This window comes from Ciconia boyciana, chromosome 10 (assembly GCF_034638445.1).
Source record: "Ciconia boyciana chromosome 10, ASM3463844v1, whole genome shotgun sequence".
Lineage (NCBI taxonomy): Eukaryota > Metazoa > Chordata > Aves > Ciconiiformes > Ciconiidae > Ciconia > Ciconia boyciana.
This window is the reverse complement of record NC_132943.1, coordinates 382,536-400,310: the sequence shown is the minus strand read 5'-3', so window position 1 is coordinate 400,310 and position 17,775 is coordinate 382,536. Positions and strand designations below refer to the sequence as shown.

General features: G+C 37.6%; 1 protein-coding gene across 35 annotated transcripts in view; it reads left to right on the top strand.

The window, feature by feature from the left end:
* Positions 1–17,775, top strand: part of TANC1 (tetratricopeptide repeat, ankyrin repeat and coiled-coil containing 1) — a 125,133-nt gene that overhangs the window by 32,179 nt on the left and 75,179 nt on the right. For 9 of the 35 annotated variants that reach the window (XM_072875091.1, XM_072875089.1, XM_072875090.1 and 6 more), the window contains 2 exons: positions 5,886–5,946; positions 15,773–15,847. The exons of 5 other annotated variants lie outside the window; for them this stretch is intronic. In XM_072875091.1, the coding sequence (XP_072731192.1) occupies positions 5,886–5,946; positions 15,773–15,847 (136 nt within the window). Of the gene's footprint in view, positions 1–4,898; positions 4,914–5,885; positions 5,947–7,458; positions 7,632–9,180; positions 9,194–15,772; positions 15,848–17,775 lie in introns of those variants that run through there. 21 more of the 35 variants (XM_072875095.1, XM_072875094.1, XM_072875111.1 and 18 more) reach the window with 8 other exon arrangements.

Here is a 17,775-nt window from a genome sequence, read left to right as displayed (position 1 = left end):
TTGAGATGCTCTGAGGAAGAAGAGGCAGTATATATAGATGTCTAAGATACGTTCTGATTCACCTGCCTTCTAGATTATGTAACTTAAATGTCTAGTCTCCAGGCAGCCTCAAGGATGTTAATGTTAAATTCCCAAGTTTGCTAATTTATTTTATCCACTTAGATTACTGCTTTATACCCTTCTTTGTGTGTGTGTGGAATTGGGCTAACCTGGACAACGATAACAGTCCCAGTATGTTTAAGCCTTGTGTTCCTGCTTATTTCTGCATTTTAGGGTCACTTAGGAGTTGCATCTTGCTCCCTTTTGGGGCGGTGGGGGGGGGGGGGATGTGTTTGTTAACAAATCCATTTAGGCGGTTGCATTCTCTGAAGGAAATAAGTCTCTCCACATTCCATTTTTAATTAAGGTTTCCAAGCTTTTCTTGTATGACTTCCCCTATTTGAGCAGGGGGTCTGGACCAGATGACCTCCAGAGGTCCCTTCCAACCTCAGCCATTCTGTTACTGTACCCTAATCAAAGAAGTCTTGATGAGTGTGGTTACTTCTTGTCATCGTGGATATTTCAAGCTGTTGTTGCACACATACCACTCTACCTCTAGTAACTGAGGCTAGAAGATAGATATCCTAATGAAGAAAATATCAACATCAATTTGAAACCAGAGTAATATATTTTAAAAGTCACATTAAAACCTTCAAAACTGCTTACTTAATAATAGATATGTTCACCTCTATTTTTAGGCCTGTGAAGCAGGAAGTATATAATGCGTCCTTTGTATAAAGAGTTTGGATGGAGCTCTGCATTTGATTTCTGGCAAAACTGAGTGGCTGTGATTCCCAGCCATTTCAAGATCAGGTATATTATGATTAGGGATTGTAGAAAACATACTGTCCCAGAATTTCTAACGGTAGCTGACATGGGGAAAAAAAATAGACCGGAACATGCACCTGTATTGGACATTGATGTCTAAAATAGATGCCCATAGTGTTAGGAGAAAATTATTAGTAAAACAGGAGGAGAAGGACCATTTTTGCTTTCTGAAAGGGAGGAAAATGCTATGAAAAAGCAGAGAATAAAATTCTGAAAATAATCTGGTAGGATGGATGAAGAATATAGGAGATCTGGATCTAGATATGATAAGGAGCTAAAATACAAAAAAGCTTTGAGTTTATCAGCACCATCTTACTGTCATTCAAGGAAATACAGCTGTCTATATTAGTGTGACTTTAAAAAAAACAACAACTCAGGCATACTAGATTCATTGGAAGCTTGGAAAGTAGCTGTGATAATGAAAAAACCCACCTTTTCTGTGTTCTGGACATAATACTGACTTCGAAAGCTTTGCTGTATCTGTTGCCAGATTTATCAAAGGGATCTTCTGTTGTGGTAGTTGGTCAAGGACAGTTAAGCTACAGGGTGGCACTTGTTCACAAGGAGCTCAGGGCCAGAGAGGTGAAGTTACTGTGGCTGTCACAGTTACGCGTGCGAGGGCCCGCAGTGTACAGTTACACCAACAAAACTGCTCCCTTGCCAGTTTGATTCACTGGGATGGGGGTGATGATACTTCATTAGTGCTATTGATGGCTTTGTGGGTATAGTTTCCTTAATGTATCAGTAAAAGTATCCAGGAATAGACCTAGCTTTGGTTTCAGTATAGGAGTGAAAGTTAAATAGCTGGCACGTAAGAGAAGTTACCAGCGTGTTACCAGTTACCAGGTACCAGCGTGGAGAAACTGAAGGGAGTTGCGTTGCTGCTTCCTCCACTTGTAGATTCATTTCAGTGTTGTTTTCAAAGCTCGAATTCCTTGGTAGAGTGACTGTCAACTATCTCAAAATTTCTCCCTCTTCTGAGAGATCTCGGCATCTGTAGTGATCTGCCCTGCTGAGTTACCTGCAACCAGGGACAGGGCTGAAGACTGAATGGAAGAAAACTGTGGGATGATGTACAGTGCAATGTACTGTGCAAGTATGTATCAGCACTCTAAATTCAGCAGTATTTTGACTGGTCCCCTTTCCTATTGTTGCATAGAGTAATTCTGTGAGGAAAATCGTCCATGCTTACTGCAAATTTGCTTTTCAATGGATGAAAGAAATGGTGGAAGAAGCCTTCACTTCTAGACACTAAGCGTATATTTTTGTATTGTGTCCTACAATATTTTCATTGAGTTATATGCATCTACTAATCAAATACTTCCAGGTTTCACTGGTGCCTGCTTTGGCTTGGTATCAAATGATTTCATTTAGCATTTGGAGGGAATTTTCCTTTTCTGAAAGGATCATCAGTTAGTCTGTTAAAGTCTTTGGATTTCGGTGATTTTTTTTTTTTTCCATGTATGAAGTGGTACTGCTGTCAAGACTAGATACAGTAGATGCAGCAGGTGGCATTTTAGGTATAAAAAAAATCCCTTTTTTAAAAATGTGACTGAAGACAGTCATGCTATTTGTATATATGTAGCCTGGTGGTAGAATCATCTCATTTTGAGGTACAGCAAAGTTTCTTCAAATCTGGAGCTGCCTAATGTTTTTTTTTTTCCTTTGTTCTTGTTTTGGTTTGCTGGTTTGTGATGTGTAGCTTTGTAGACAAAAGAAACAAATAGGGAAATTAATGTGTTTGTTGGACCACATGCTATTTTAATATGTCCAGAAGAGACCCGTAGTGTTAGATCACTTTGCAGTCACATTTTTTTTGGATCTTGCCTAGCGTACTGTTTTGAGAGCTGCCTTAGCTTACCAATGTATTCCAATTAAATTCTCAAGACATTACTCATTTTGGTCAGGTCTAATTTTGGAAAAGATAGTCTGTGATTCTTTTCTTTTCTTTTCTTTTTTTTTTTTTTAATACTGAGGCTGATAAAGCTTGGTTGGTGTTCTTTGGACTGAAAAGGAACAAAAGTGGCTGCTTTCCAAGATCTGAGTTACAAATACACATCTTAAATCTGAAAACAAGACTCTATGCAGGCACATAACTGGATAGGTTTATGCAGGGATTTTTATATATAGGATTTCTCATGTGTAGTATTTGGCAAGTTGAAAGTGTTACGCAAGTTGAAAGTGAAACTTAATAACTTTATCCCCCTTGGTATTGGTTTAGCCTGATGTTTCCATCTAATAATGTATTTTATGATATTAAATCCCTTTACATGGGATAACTTCCTTCCCTTGAAATTTTAAGGTGGTTGAAATAAACAGTACTTTATTTGTTTCTCTGTGAGCTATAGCCCAAAAGCCACAATAACAAGCGGATGGTGGTTCGCCCATCTCAGCTGCAGTAGTTCATTTGCTAAGCTTATGGATTTTAGTGATATTTAGTAAGTCTAGGAAGGTTGAGTCATTAGTATGCAACCTCACTGGGTGGACCTTATAATCTTCTCAGTAGTGACATATGAGGGAAATGTAGCCTGTGTGAGTGGAGAACTTGTCCGTCCTTTGAGGGGAGTCTGAGTAGAAATGGTATGACTTAAACAAAACTGAGTTTTGGTTAAGCCAGTTCTGTCCTGGATTATGCTAGTAGACAAATTTTGTGTATTCTATCTGATGAAGAGGCACTGACCATCTTAAAAGAATTTCCTGTACCAAAAGTTGATAATAATTCAACTGTCATTATGTCATTTTGCTGTCTGCTAAATGAAATTTGGTCTTTTTCTCCTATGGAGGAGAGTATAAGAATTGCATCCACAGCTGGAGGAGACCGCCATGTGAGTTTTAAAGTGTAATGAGTCCAATATGCCAGGTAGTGTTTCTGAATCAGCTGGTAGGATTAAATTGCCGTGCAGATGTGAAAAGAACTGTCGTTGGGCTCAGAATTCTCATGTGGTGAAGACATCACTCCTGGTGCTGTAGGAGAAACTGTATTTTTCCCTTTGTTGCAGCACAAAGAAGAGAGGATCCCTGATCAGAAGTAGGTGTTGTAGCCCTTGAAAATCCTGGCCAAAATTATTACAGACTTCATGTGTGGCCAGTCAGTTTGGTGCTGTTATATGAAGTTTGTAGCCTGTCCTGTACTAGTAGATTTTTTGCAAAGTAGGTATTACTTCTGGTTATTGGTTGTCTTTAACACAAAAAATATTTGTTACGTCTAGATTGATTTGTTCTGCTTCTTCCCCCTTTCTAGACTGTGGTGATTCCTTAATGGTACGTGTAGTTTAACAGGAGCAGAAGCAGCTTGCTTAAGTACGGATTGCAAAGACTAACCCATACAGGCTGCCTCTTGAGCCTTTTTTTTAGAAATGGGGGAACCCACAACTCTTCTAATGGATATACTGGAAACTGCATGATGCCTGAATAGTCCAGAGATCCAGTCTGTTAAAATGTTGGGGTCAATTAATGTAGATACCAATGTGCTATCTGTCTCCATTTTTACTTTGCTAGGTTAATCCTCTCTTCAGTTTTGTGGGTCATGAAACTATGTCTGGAATTGCAGCAGTATGGAGGAAGCAGGTTTAAACTGATGTAGAGTGGTGGGCTGAAGGAAAATGGTTTTGCCCACTAAGTTGTTTGAACTGCAGCCTATATAGTGTTAAGATGGATGCATTGTGCACTGCATTTACTTCTGGCTGTTTGGAGTGAATGGTTGTGTTGTTTCACAAGCAACTTGTTGATGTTCATCTGGAAACTAGGACTGTATCTAGGACAGTTCAGAAACTGGAGATGCATTTTATTTCTGTATTCCTCATCTTCCATGCTTTCTGGAGAGGATGGTGCTGTCATAACCTAAGCATACAACTATTTGGTAAAATAAGATGTGATTGCTATCAGTTGGGTCAAGATTTCGGTTAGCATGATTTTTGTCTTCCTTTCATTTTCTGTATGCTGGTAAAGCTGACATGGCAGTTTCTGACCTAGTTTTCATCTAGTTCTAGGCTCCTGATTTTCTGCTGACGCAGTGTGTGCAGGGTGTCACTTCTGCCAGCTGGAAGGTGATCAGTTCTCTTGCCTAGTGTTTTGACCCTTTCACAATCGATTTTAAAGTAGGGGGGTTGTCAGTTTTTCTGTATTTAACATGGGAGGATGGAGAGAGATGGGATGAAAGTGGCCATTGTGACAAAGGCGAGGAAAAAATATATCTATGGTTACATTTAATTTTCCTTTGCTCAGTCTTGCCTCAGTGCAAACTATGTCTGTGACATCCACTGGTTCCTAGGGATTGCTGGCTGGGATGCTCGTAATGGTGTTTCCTCAGGACTTTTTTTTTAACTCTTGTGACCTTATTTCATTCTAGAACGCCTCTCTAAATAGTGACCTTCCACTTAAAGGAGAGCAAACTTTTTTTTTCCTTTTTGAAACCTTTTTATTGATGTGAGTGTTATTCCTGAAGACAAGTAGCAAGCAGTCTTCCTCTTACCCACCCTTCATTATTCTGCTCTCGCCACACCCACCCACCTTCTTCTTGCCCCTGAAACAAAAACTTATTTTGCGGCATAATCTAGGTACACTGATCTCTGTCTTGCAAAGCTGGAGGAGAGGAAAGATAATTCATTGAATTTAGAAATAAAAGGCAGTGGAATGATAGAGGGTAATTTACTTCCGTGATACCTAAAGATAAAATTGAAGGGAGAAAACAGCCCTGGTAAGAGTGGAGTTAGGCTAGATGAGATGAGACTAGGAGAGCACAGTGGATCTTTCTGATCCTTTGAAGGATTTGGTGGTATCTTGTAAGCGATGAGAGCTAGAGGGGTGAGGTTCAGAAAGAAATAAATTCAGTAGGGATGAGAAGGCAGGGGTTTTTGTTGGGATTTTGGTGGGTGGGTGGGGTGGGTTGTTTGGTTTTGTTTTTTTTGTAAGTCATAACTGAAGAAAGGGGAAATTCTGTAGGAAATGGTAGAAGGCTATGGTCTGTGAATCTTTAAGATTTTATGGCTCCTCTGCTGACAACTGCTCTTTTTCCCCAGTGTAGACAGGCAGATGACTCAACTGATGATTCTTCATCCGCATCATTGCTGAATCATTCAGGTTAGTTCAAACAGGTGCTTATGACCTTTGAAGTTAGTATTTCTGACTTGAGTGCTCTTCATCTGCTTCAGTGCAAGATCAGTTTCTTCAGCACTTCAGGGTAATAACAAGTAGCTGGGGAACAGTAATATTTAAAACTGATAAACAGTCATTTCTGCAGTATCTGGCACCTGACCAAGAATTTTTGGACAGCAATCAAGTGAAGAGACCATCTTTTCCCCTGTGTTGGCAGTCCTTAGAGACACTGGCCAAAATAATCAGCAACAGGGTAAAAGAATAGCGTAGCAGAAAACTGGGTGATTACAGGATAGAATAGGTACATCTATGACATCTGGGAAGTCAAATCTAGAACCAGACTGGTGGGAAAAAAGCTACTGCAAAAGCACATTCTAATAGCTAACATGATAATGAGGTTTTTCTCATGCTTCCTCATCTTTCACCTCTTTCATTGTATTTTAATAGTGCTTTAGGGCATAATTCCACTATTCAGAAGTAAGCAGCAATTGGAAACCTCAGTGTTCTTTTGCAGTCTTCTGTTAAATTGATGCATAGCTTTCAGGGGTGTCAGATAAGAGGGGGGTGATGTGGAGTATCTCATAGATAAGATTAATAATAATTAGGTTATCGAGTGAGCAACAAATGAAACAGATGCAGTCTAGCTTGTCAGTTTTTTATCCGTATTGATCTTCCTACATAAGAAAGATCTACAAAGGGTAAAGATCATAATTGTTTAGGGTATTGTAGAAAAATATTTCAATAATAGCTGTTTAACTTAAGTGAGTTTGTTTAGGTTTGGCTAAATACAGCCCATTGGAAACGTCATCTATGCCATTTACTTTTTTATTGTATGAAGTCAGAGACAGACCTCTTCAGTGTATCTGTTTTATCGTTTTCATTCATGCATTTGAATAGTAATAAAACAAATATATCTCATCAGAAGTTGTACTTTAAAAAAACAAAATGTAAAAAACACTGTTCTCTTGTTTTCAAATGTTTTTGCTCATTCCTGAATTAGGAGTCTCTTAGATCTGGGAATATGCTCTCTGTTTATTACAAAATGTTAGATATCGGTGACTCAAAATGTAGTAATTTCAAAGGATTTTTTACTTACTATCTTGTCTTGATTTCTGTTACATCAGTAACACCTTGCTGCTTTAAGTATTTTTTTGTTGTTGTTTTCCTCTTGTTTGAAAAATACAGTTAAGCTAAAGGAATTTGAATTTACCAGAAAAGGGAAATGTTGAAACTTTTCTATGTGTAAACAATGAAATTCTTAATGTGTTTAAAGGCAATGAAAGCAGTTGTGACTAGGTGAAGTTTTCTGCAAACCTTAGGACTGAATGTTGGGATATTTAAAAAATACACTTTTAAAAATACATCTTTCTGAAGTATATATTTAATAAATCCTACACTGAAAGGTGGTAAGTCCTTAAGTACTTCTGTGCAAATGGTAGAATGACTAAGATGTTCCACCCTTTATTTCTTTGCAAATATATGCTAACTGTTTTTCAGGATTTAAATATGGAGAGATTGAACAGCACAACTTTGGGAAGCGGGTAAATGTGGAGTTCATGGGCATTAGCTCAAGTGGTTACATACCACGTAGGATGAGTTTATTTGACCTCTCCAGAAGTGATGAACTCTTGTGGATAGCTCTTTGAAAATAACCCACTCTGATAGGTAAGGTATGTAAAACGTGCATGCTGCAAACCTTTAAGGAAGGTGGAACAAAAGTTGCGAATGCGAACAAAAGCTATGAATCATCTTGTTACTGATGTTACTATCTGTCAGTAGTAGCTATATGTAGAGAATATTCTCATGCAAGGAAGTTGCTGAGTTTTAAGGGAGACTCACAAGCAGAGTGAAAATGTGGAGAGATTTTTTTTTTATTTTTGCTTTTCAGAGGGGATTCCCTAGGTAGTGAAGTACTTAATTTGTAAAAGATTAGGAATGAATTAAACTGTTGTGTATGTCTATGCTCCCAACTCTTTACATAACCTTGCATTTGTATTTTATAAACCTGATCTTGTTTTGGAGTCCCTTGTTATAAAAAAGCTGATCATACAAATTCTTAAATCAAGGGACTTTCTGCCCCTTCCCTTCGTGCTCTGAGTAGGAGGCAATTGTATGAAATTATGTATCTAAAGACAAACAGTTGAACTGGTGGGAGGGCAGCACCCATTTTAAAATGTATTTGACATGGGCTGGGGTGGGGGATTCAGTTTTTTAAGCAGCTAATGTGATCTTTGATTGCATAAGCAAAAGAGTGTTGAGGTATTTTCCTTCTTAAGTGACGTTATTAATATCAGTCCTTGGATAACAAGTCCACGTCTGGTATCTGTTTTAAAAACATAAATGATAGTTAAAGTTTTTAAAACACCTTCAAATCTTTAAAACAAACAAACAAAAAAACCCCCTAAACCAACCAACCAACCAAAAAAACCAACAACAAAATGCAAACAAAAAACCAACCAACCAACAAACAGGTGGTTTCAGGGCAGAATTTAAAAATGGGAACAAAGAAAATCTAAAACTGAATTGTTTACCAAAGCAAAACAATTGCAATAGCTGAAAGTTTCTGAAATCTTAGTCAGTTAATGATTTTATTTAAGCTTAGTTGTGGAGAAAGAAGAAATACAATGTGTTTAGGAAAGACAAGATGCCAGCATTACTGGAAAATACCCTATGAATACAAATATCTTTAAAACAAAACAAGCCAATATCCCATGTCTGTTTCAAGGTATGAGGAAATATAAATGTACAGAATTGCTGTTCAATTTGAGCAGGCATCTTGAAGTGTGTAAGATGGGTATGAAGAAATTTTTTACCTGAAGCTGAAATGTTTTTGGCTGTATGTCAGAAAGCTTCATAGTATGTACAAATAAGTCTTTTTTTTTTTAAATAACACATAGTTTATTTGTAATCAGTATTTCTAAGCTGTAGTATTTGGTTTGTTTCCTAAATGGTTCAACGACACACCTTTGTGGAATTTGAATGGTGTTGTAAAGTAACCAAGGTGTTGGCTTTAGAATTACTTAAGAAGACACTTTAATTTTTTGTACCTTTCAGCATGCAAATGAACAGTAAATTTCACTGTGTTTGCTTTCCTGTGCAGAGCCTTTATTGGTTAGGTCTCTCCTGTAGTATAATTGACATATCAAAAGGTGAATTTCTTTGGAAGTGGTTATCTTTCATTTTTGCATATCATTTTATAGGGGAGAAGGAAGGAAATGGACTTTGCTTCGAGGTAATAGGCAACTTCTGTATCTATACTGAATGTGTCTGAATATGCAACCATGTTGCATGCCATTTCTCTTCTGTACTGGAATAGATCCTTGAAGAACGGTATGCACAGTAGGGAAGTTGGCCTCAATTCCAAAAAGAGAAAATCTAGGATGGAATTGTCCTTGATTCCTTTTATTTGATCTCTTATTACCCCCTACCTATATCCTAAGAATAGGAATGACATATACTGTAAAATTTCAGTTCTATATCAAGCCTCTCTGTTCTGGTTAATCAAAAATTTATACTTGTCATGTTTGCAAAATAAGAAGAAAGTTAGATATAATATAGGAGGTTTTCTGGTGTTCAGTTGTTGGTTTGTTTTTTTTTTTTTGTTATTGCCACTCTGTTCTAGCTATTTATGTAGAATATCATTCTCAGATTCTGAAATTCATTAACAGCTCCAGATCTTACCATTGCATAATGCAGACTTTCTAACATGGTGTACGGTTTTTGTATGGAAAATTAAAAAAAAATCATTTTATTTAAAAAGCAGAGTGTAATAAATACATTGGGACTTTTATTTTCTTTAATGTCTTAGCTTAGGAGGTCATCTGGGAGAGGGTGTTTGACTATGTATTTAGAAAAAATACTTTGAGTTGTTTTTCTTTTCTTTTGGAATCTGATAGAATTTTTAGGTCTTGTAGTACTGGGAGGCATATGCCATTTAAAGTAAGATTGAGTGAGTTAGAATGCGCTTTCTACTGCATTACAGCTGGCTTCTGTAATGTTTCTATTCTGGTCTGTGCCATGAGGTTTTCTTCAGAGGCAGAAAGTGTCCTCTTTGTACCCCCTTGAGCTGGCTATTTACTGCCTCTGCTAGGAGTTTGATCCAAGGTGAGTTTTGTTGGAGAAAGGGAACATACTTGAACCAACCTAAGAGATTTACAGTTGCATTTCCTGCTCTTCCCATCACCCTCCCTCAGTATGTTAGATTCCTCTTTGCACCCATTATTTTTTCCACTGACTTTCTTTAAGCTCACATTTCTTCTCTCTTTGAGCTGCTATGGAGGGTTTCTTTTAGCACCGCATGTGTTCAAGATCCTGTAAATGTTGTGTCATATTATTACCGTATTTTTCTTAAGAAAGATCCAGTTCTCTTACAGCATTGTCATTGTCTTCACTTGCAGTAGGCTCCCCCCCTGACAATCAGCTCTGTGAAACCAAACTCTTCCATAATTACCCTCTTGTATTTTTTGTTCTGGTTGCATTACACCACTAAGCTGTATCACTTTGGGGGGGGGGGGGGGGGGAAGCATCCAGTGGTCTCTGGAGGGCAGAGATAGATGAGACATGCTCAGTGAACTTCAGCAAGACTTCAGGTAGACTCTTCCTTGTTCATGTGGTGATACCAGCTGAATTTTAATAAAGGCACTATTGTTCTGCAAGACTTAAGAGATTTTAAAATGCTTGTAAGTAAAATTTATCATATAAGATACCAACAATATACAACACTGAATAATTTTATAGGAAACATTAATGTTTCAAAGCCAGGCAGAAGTTAGGGAATACCAAATTAAGAATGTCTCTGCAGCTCTAATTAGACTTCCCATTCTTCTACATATGCATTATGTTTCAGCCTTGAATTATATGATTGGACACTGTTTTCTTTGCTAAATGCTCTAACTGAACCTGTGAATGCCTGCTAGTAACGTTAAATGCTACAATACCCTTGAGTACAATTACCTCAATTGCAACGTACTAAAATGAGCTGAGAAAATTTTAATTTTAAGGAACTGTCCAATTACATATAAAAATGGGTTCCAAAGAACATAAGACCTTCAAATTGTAATGTTAAGGTGAAGTTTAGATATCTAGGTTTCTGGAACAAATGGCCTGTGTCTGAATACGAAGCACAAAGTCTGTGTTAGTTCCAAACTCATACATGGACCGGAATCTTATGGCGTGAGGTGGCTGGAAGGATTTGAGATGAGTCAGAACAGTTGTTTTCAGATTTTTTTTTTTTTTAAGAGTTTTGTACTAAAATTAGATCCTTTTTAAAATGGTGATCAAGAACATGGGAAAGAGAACAATGAAGTTGAAGTCCACTGTTTGCCAGAAGAAATAACAATGAAGACTTCTAAGAGTTTGCCTGATAGGTATGAAATGTATATCACAGCTGTCCTGTAACAGTACTGTACTTTACACAGTTGTATGATTCAGAAAACATCAAAGAAGCCTGGTCTTTGAGCAAAGATCATTAACTACAGCACTTTTAATTATTTTGTATAGCCAAAGTACATGCATGCACGCTTGATGTGCATGTTTTTACAGCCATTGCAGGCTACATGATATGCACAAGGGGGAAGCTATTCTGAAAGAATACTTAATAAACTTGGGAAGTGAATCATTCAGATTTTAGGCAAAATATGTTTAAGGTGTTGGAGCAGTCTTTTGCCTCTATGTATCACAGTGGCCTCGTCATAGAGCCAGGAACAGGGCATAGCTTTCTGGGGCCCCAGTCGGCGCGCCATAGACAACCAAGGCTTTGGTTAGTTTGTGGACATCCTTTGCACCAGATGGGTGGACAGGGCACGCTTACATAATTGAAGTTGCCAGCACAATTTATGCACAAAAGAAGCACAAATTTGGATTGCATGGTCCAGCCTTTAAATTTCTAATTTCCTAACTTTTTAATGCTTGCCCTTACAGTTTCAGCATCATTTATGTATGTATAAGTCTTTTTGTTTAATCTGCAAATTTTAATCTTGTGCTGTTATAAGAAGTAATATTTTTAAATACCTTTTTCCATACCTAATAAAGACCAATATTTTATAGGGATAGAGGAAGGTTAGCTGTCCGTAACATTAGAATATCTGTAATAATTCAAATAATGCTTTTATACATAATTTTCAATGTAAAGTCACTCTTACCTATTTCAAACTATGGAATATATTCTTAGGTTCTTGGTTTGTTAATACTGTTTGAAGATAAATTTGATTTCCAAAAATATAAAGTGTTCACATGACTCTCTCTCAAAAAAACCCCAGACTCTAATTAATCAAAAAATGGTATTTTTCCTCGTGCACTAAATTTCTGTAAGAGATACCAGTTCTTAAAGAAAGGAAAGCTGCTTAAATCTTCAGAGGTTGAACCCTTTTTTTCAGTATTTTTTTCTCTTCTTATCTACAGTTTCGTAACTAGCTATCTGATAACTAGTTACAGCTTTCTGATGAACCTTTTTGTAGCCGGTATATTCCTCTTGGCTGATGTCTGACACCACAAAAACCAGGTGTGGGAAGGGCTTTTGAAAGGTCATTTAGTACATCTTCCAGCTACGGATCTGAGCCATCTGAAAATTTCCATTATTAAACCACTTTTGATAGAATTGGAAGAAAAATAAGCTTTGAAGTTTAAAATCTTTTTTTCATGCCTGAAGCAGAAGCTTGTGAGGTTTACTGCTTGTCTTGTGGTTTTTGTTTTGGTTTTGTCCCTGTCCCATGACGACTGTGTCATGCAAATGAAATATGTTAACTTGGCTGGATCTTTCATCCTCAGCCTAACATGTCTTACTCCAGCCACAACCAGTTGTGTGGGTTTTTTTTCTTGCAGATGTCTGTTTCAGAGAGAAATATTCCACTCTTTTCCTTATGGGCTGGCAGTTTTCCTGTAGTTTGTTGTCCATATTGCTAGGAAGTTTTTTCTTAGTGTCTAAGCTAAATTTTGTTTTCTGCAAAGCAGACTTGTATTACTTGGTCTATCAAGAGTTGATATATAGAATAGATTGTTCCCTTCTGTGTAACAGCCTTAAAATGTATAACAAGCTAATGTAGTTAGGTCTCTCCTCAAGTCTTCTGCTCTTAAAAATAAATAACCTTTTCAGTCTCTAAGTTGCAGCGTCTAGACCTCTGATCTCTGGCATTGTCTTCTCCATTCCCTCCACCTGGTCCAGATCTGAATTCTGGTGCCCACAATGGGACACAGGCTCCTCCAGAGGCCTCATTAGTACCAGATAGGGTGGAATGATGACTTGCTTGGCTTTAAAGGCAGTGTTGGTCTTCATACAACTTAAGTGGTTTATTTTCTCATGTCATCAGATGGGCTGTTTCCAGCTGACCATGTCGAGTCTCTCAGAAAAGTAATTCTTCCTTTTTTATAATAGTGTGCCTGAGGATGTGACTTGTTGTTTTTCCTTGTTAATGCTTTTTATGAAAGCTCTTGCGTAAGGGAGAAGTGCTTCTTTTTTCCTTCGCAAAGCTAGAAGGCATGAGTACTGGGAAAGGGGAAACGACTGGGGAACACATACGATGAGTGAGAGTGGAGATACAGTACTTAGCTATCTTTCTCATCCCCCCAGTAACTGGCTGTTGGGGAACATGAATTATATGGTATTTCAAAGGAAGTAACCAGGGCTGCAGTTAGATTTTGGTTCAGGTTGTTCTGTTTTAAACTTCTTTTTCTAGTTGTCAGTACTGTTTGTTAATCTCAGAAAATTATTTGCTGCTGTGGATTGTCTCTGTATCTAGCTCATCCAGACAAGCCAGGAAGGGAGAGTGCTTCCTCATGCTGCATTTAGTTTTTCCTTCTCATGATCTTGTGGTTGAATTTTAGGAGATACTTTCTTATTTTCAAAAAGTTGAGCATTGTTCAGGGGAGTGTTGTTAACCATGTTCTTTCAATCCAGCCTTTTCTACATAGCAGGACAGATGTGTTGAGAGCTGGAACATAGCCTTTGCCTATAGAATATGATTGGTATCAAGTCACTGATACTATAAGCATGTAGGGTGTATGTTTAAAAAAACCCGCTTCGCTCTTCCCAGTTGGCATTGAACATTCTAATATACTATAGTGATGCTTATTTTCAGAAATTTATTTATGGTTTGTATTCCATAAATAATCATAATCTGCTTCCTTTTAGTTTACTTAACTTTTCAGTTAGATGACCCAATTTTGAGGGTGATTTTGTGAAATTATGAAATTTAGCTTAGACACTAAGAAAAAAACTTCCTAGCAGTATGGACAACAAACTACAGGAAAACTGCCAGCCCATAAATAAAAGAGGGGAATATTTCTCTCTGAAACAGATATCTGCAAGAAAAAAATTTCAGTTTTTTTAATGCTGAAAGGGGAAAGGGCTGCTTAGCTTACGTTCTTTGGGAAACACCTGAAAATACTGCAGAACTTGTTTTACTCTTGTAGTTTGCAGTGATACTATTAGCAGAGCGTCTTTTTTTTCTGTGTGTAATCCTTAGCAGATACTTTGCCTGAGATGCAGAGCACAGAAGATAGTGCTTTTGCTGCCTGCTTGCCCGATGGTGTGTGATACTGAGGAGCGTGACTCATCAGTACAACTTGCTTGAGGTGTTACCCTGCCACGTGAAAAACAGCTGTTTGTGTGCACAGCTGTACCTGTGTGGAGCTGACCCAGGGATTTGTGCATGGAATATAATACAGGCTCTGGAAACCTTCCAGTTTTCTAATTAGTATTAGTTGTATGTGCTTCAGGTTATTCATAGAAGCCTAAGAGCTCTGTTGTATTGATTTTTATTTTTCTGCTTTATTTCATAAAAAGGAGTGAACTTTCTGAAGAATCCATAGTTTTTGGATGGAAGATTTTTGCTTTTCCTGTTGATTTCATGTGCCTTTTACAGCAGTGTGTTAAGTAAGACAGCGTAGTCAGATTACCTTTTTTTCCCCTTCTTGTTGCATATTTTGTACTGCAGGTTTTCTAAAATGAGATATCTTTGGAATTTTTCCCTAGAGAAAACAAATGAAATCACAGTTTATAGATGCTCCAGAAAGTTTTTTGAGAAAGAAGTGCACTTCGTAATTCCTTTCATTCCATTTTCCTTGCTTTGCAACTGAAGTTACCTGAAACAACTTAGCTGTCTTCCAGGTTTACATCCCAGATATATTTTTCTTATCATTAATAAGCCTCTGAAATCTGTACCTGCTGCTCACTTGAAGTTGGTTGTTAAATTTGGGGCGTGGAAGACAGAAATGCGTGTGCTCACAGGCATGGATATGTTGGCACATAGTCATCTACATAGCAGTGCAGTGATTTAGGGAATTTGTTCAGCTTTTTCTGTGTTGGTCAACAGTGCGTTGCATATAAGTAGAGAACAGTTGGGTGGTGATACCATGTCCCATTGTCACCCATCCGTTTTACGCTCCTGTAGTTTGGAGTTTCCAGCTGATAGCAGGTTTCTAACACATTGCCTGCTCCCCCAGCTATGCTGATCAACTCTGGTCAGGAGTTAGACCTTTATTCTGTTTTATTTTCACCAGAGTGTCTTACAGTAACTTATATGGGTTTAGCCTTATAACCTTAATTATATGTGGAATGTGGAGAATGCTGTATTGGTTTTCTGTATAAGAAGACAGTGAGCTCTAATTGCTTAGTTCAAGTATTAAAACATTCCTTGTGCATCAGGACTTTGCTTAACCAAGCTATGTTGTAAAAAAGAAATGTAACTACCAAAAAGTTTCCTCTGATTACCTCACTGTTTTATTTGTATTGATCCTATCTTTATTTTGTTTGGTTTTGTGTGAATGAACGTTATTAATGTTGCATTTATTTTTGTTTCTTTCTGTTATCCTTTAGGAGCAACATTTAAAATGTTAAAGGCAGTTTTAAAAAAGAGCCGAGAGGGTGGAAAAGGGAGCAAGAAAGACTCAGGTATGAATATCAATAATATATTTTATAATGTTGAGGAGCTGTGCATTGTAAATCCCGCAATTAAATTTATTCTGTTGCAGCGGTGATGCCCCATCTTTAGGGCAGCGGAAGGCTCCTGTTGCTGACGCCAGCTGCAGGGGGGGTCTGTAGGCCATCGGCCCTCCCCTCCGGTTTGGCAGAGCATGAGTAGCAGGTCTAAAGCTTCCTGGAAGGTGTATCCAGTGCACTCGTTCCTGAATCGCTGCTGGGAAGGACAGATGAGAGCAGCTTGCTCTTGGTTCTTACCACAGAAATACTGAGAGCAGGCTGTGTGTATTGTCCTGCCAGCTTAAACACGGCCCAAGGCCAGAGGTTCAGAACCCTGAACTATAGAAATATATTTTAAACTACTTATTATATTATAGAAAAAAATCATTATGTATTATGGGCGATAGAATTTTAATTATTCATATATTTAGAAAAAAATTTATTGAAAGTAAATTTAGTGAAAAGCTTTTAAGTTGGTTATCAAACTTCTATCACGTTCTAGTTTTTGCTTTAACTACAGAGATTTTTTTGAAGGTAAAATTAATCATCAACAGATTTTACTTTAAAAAAAAAAAAAAAGCTTATTTTACTATTAATCATAAATTTAGTAGGGCACTAGTCATCTGTATTGCCTTTCAGGAAAAAGGGTAACTAAGAACTCTAAGTGCCTTTTTTGAGGGCAGAGAAGGACCAGCAATGCCCTCTGGGGAGGAGTAATAGTTATAGAAGCGCAGGTGTTGGCGGCTGAGTATTAACCCTGCCTGCTCCGTGCAGGTCATGCTGAAGTCTTTGCTGCAATGGCTAGAAAGTTAATGGACCTGAGGGACAGTTACCTTTTCTTCACAGTTAAATTTTTAACTTCAAACTATTCATGTAGACTAACACATCTGATTTTCTGATGAGTTAGATCCTAAATTATCTATAAGAGTGAATTTATGCTCTTTGTAAACACACATTTATTACTCCCAGAATAAAAAAAAGTGAAAACAAATATTCCTTTAATGTAAAGTACAGAATGTGATATAGACTACCACATTCACATTTGTCAGAACCTTTAAAACAATGCAGTTCTGTTTTGTTTGACAAGCAAGTTATATATGTATCTTGGTTTGCAGCTTTTAAAACTATACTGACTTATACTGAGCCCTACACAGGGAGGGTACTTGAAGTGTTCTTTCGCAAAAAGCAGTTCTGTGTTCATCTGGCAGGTAGCGTGTTCTTCAGGTAATTCTTGTGGTCTTCTGAAGTTTACACTCTACCACGGTTTCTTTCTAAGTGACTGGATGATGAGAGCTATCCTGAAAAGCAAAAACATTGATACTAGATCAGAGGTGCACAGAAGTGATCACAGAGCAAGACGAAAGGCATCCTGTTAATTTTGTATGTACTGCTGACTTGAAGTTACCAGCTGGAGTTGTTTAAACGTAGTGGGCTAAAGATTCCTGTGGCGAGGCTTTCATTGGTACATTTTTCCTTAAAATACTAGATGGAAATTGGTTTAAGCTCAAAAGGAAAATCAGGCTGTTTGGAACGGAGCTTTGACCAGGCTGTGATTAAAATCTGAAGCTTGAAAAGCCTTTTTTTTCCTTTAGATCAGAAAACACATATTTTTTATTTTAGGATCTCGTCACATCTGTCTGGATTAATGTGTTTAAAAGAAAGGATTTTCTCCCTTTGTTTTTACAAATACAATGCTGCTGTATTTCTGAACACTAAGGGTATTAGAGTGTGGGAATTTTTTTGCTTTCATTTTTGGTCTGGGTTTTTCATTTTGTTTTGGTTTTTAAGCAAAGCTCTCAAGTTTCATGTATGAATTGAATGTTACGGAAATCAAGTATTGGGAAGAATCAGTGAATAATGCCTGGCTGGTGAAAGCTAGAGTAAGGAGGAGTGCAGGAGCC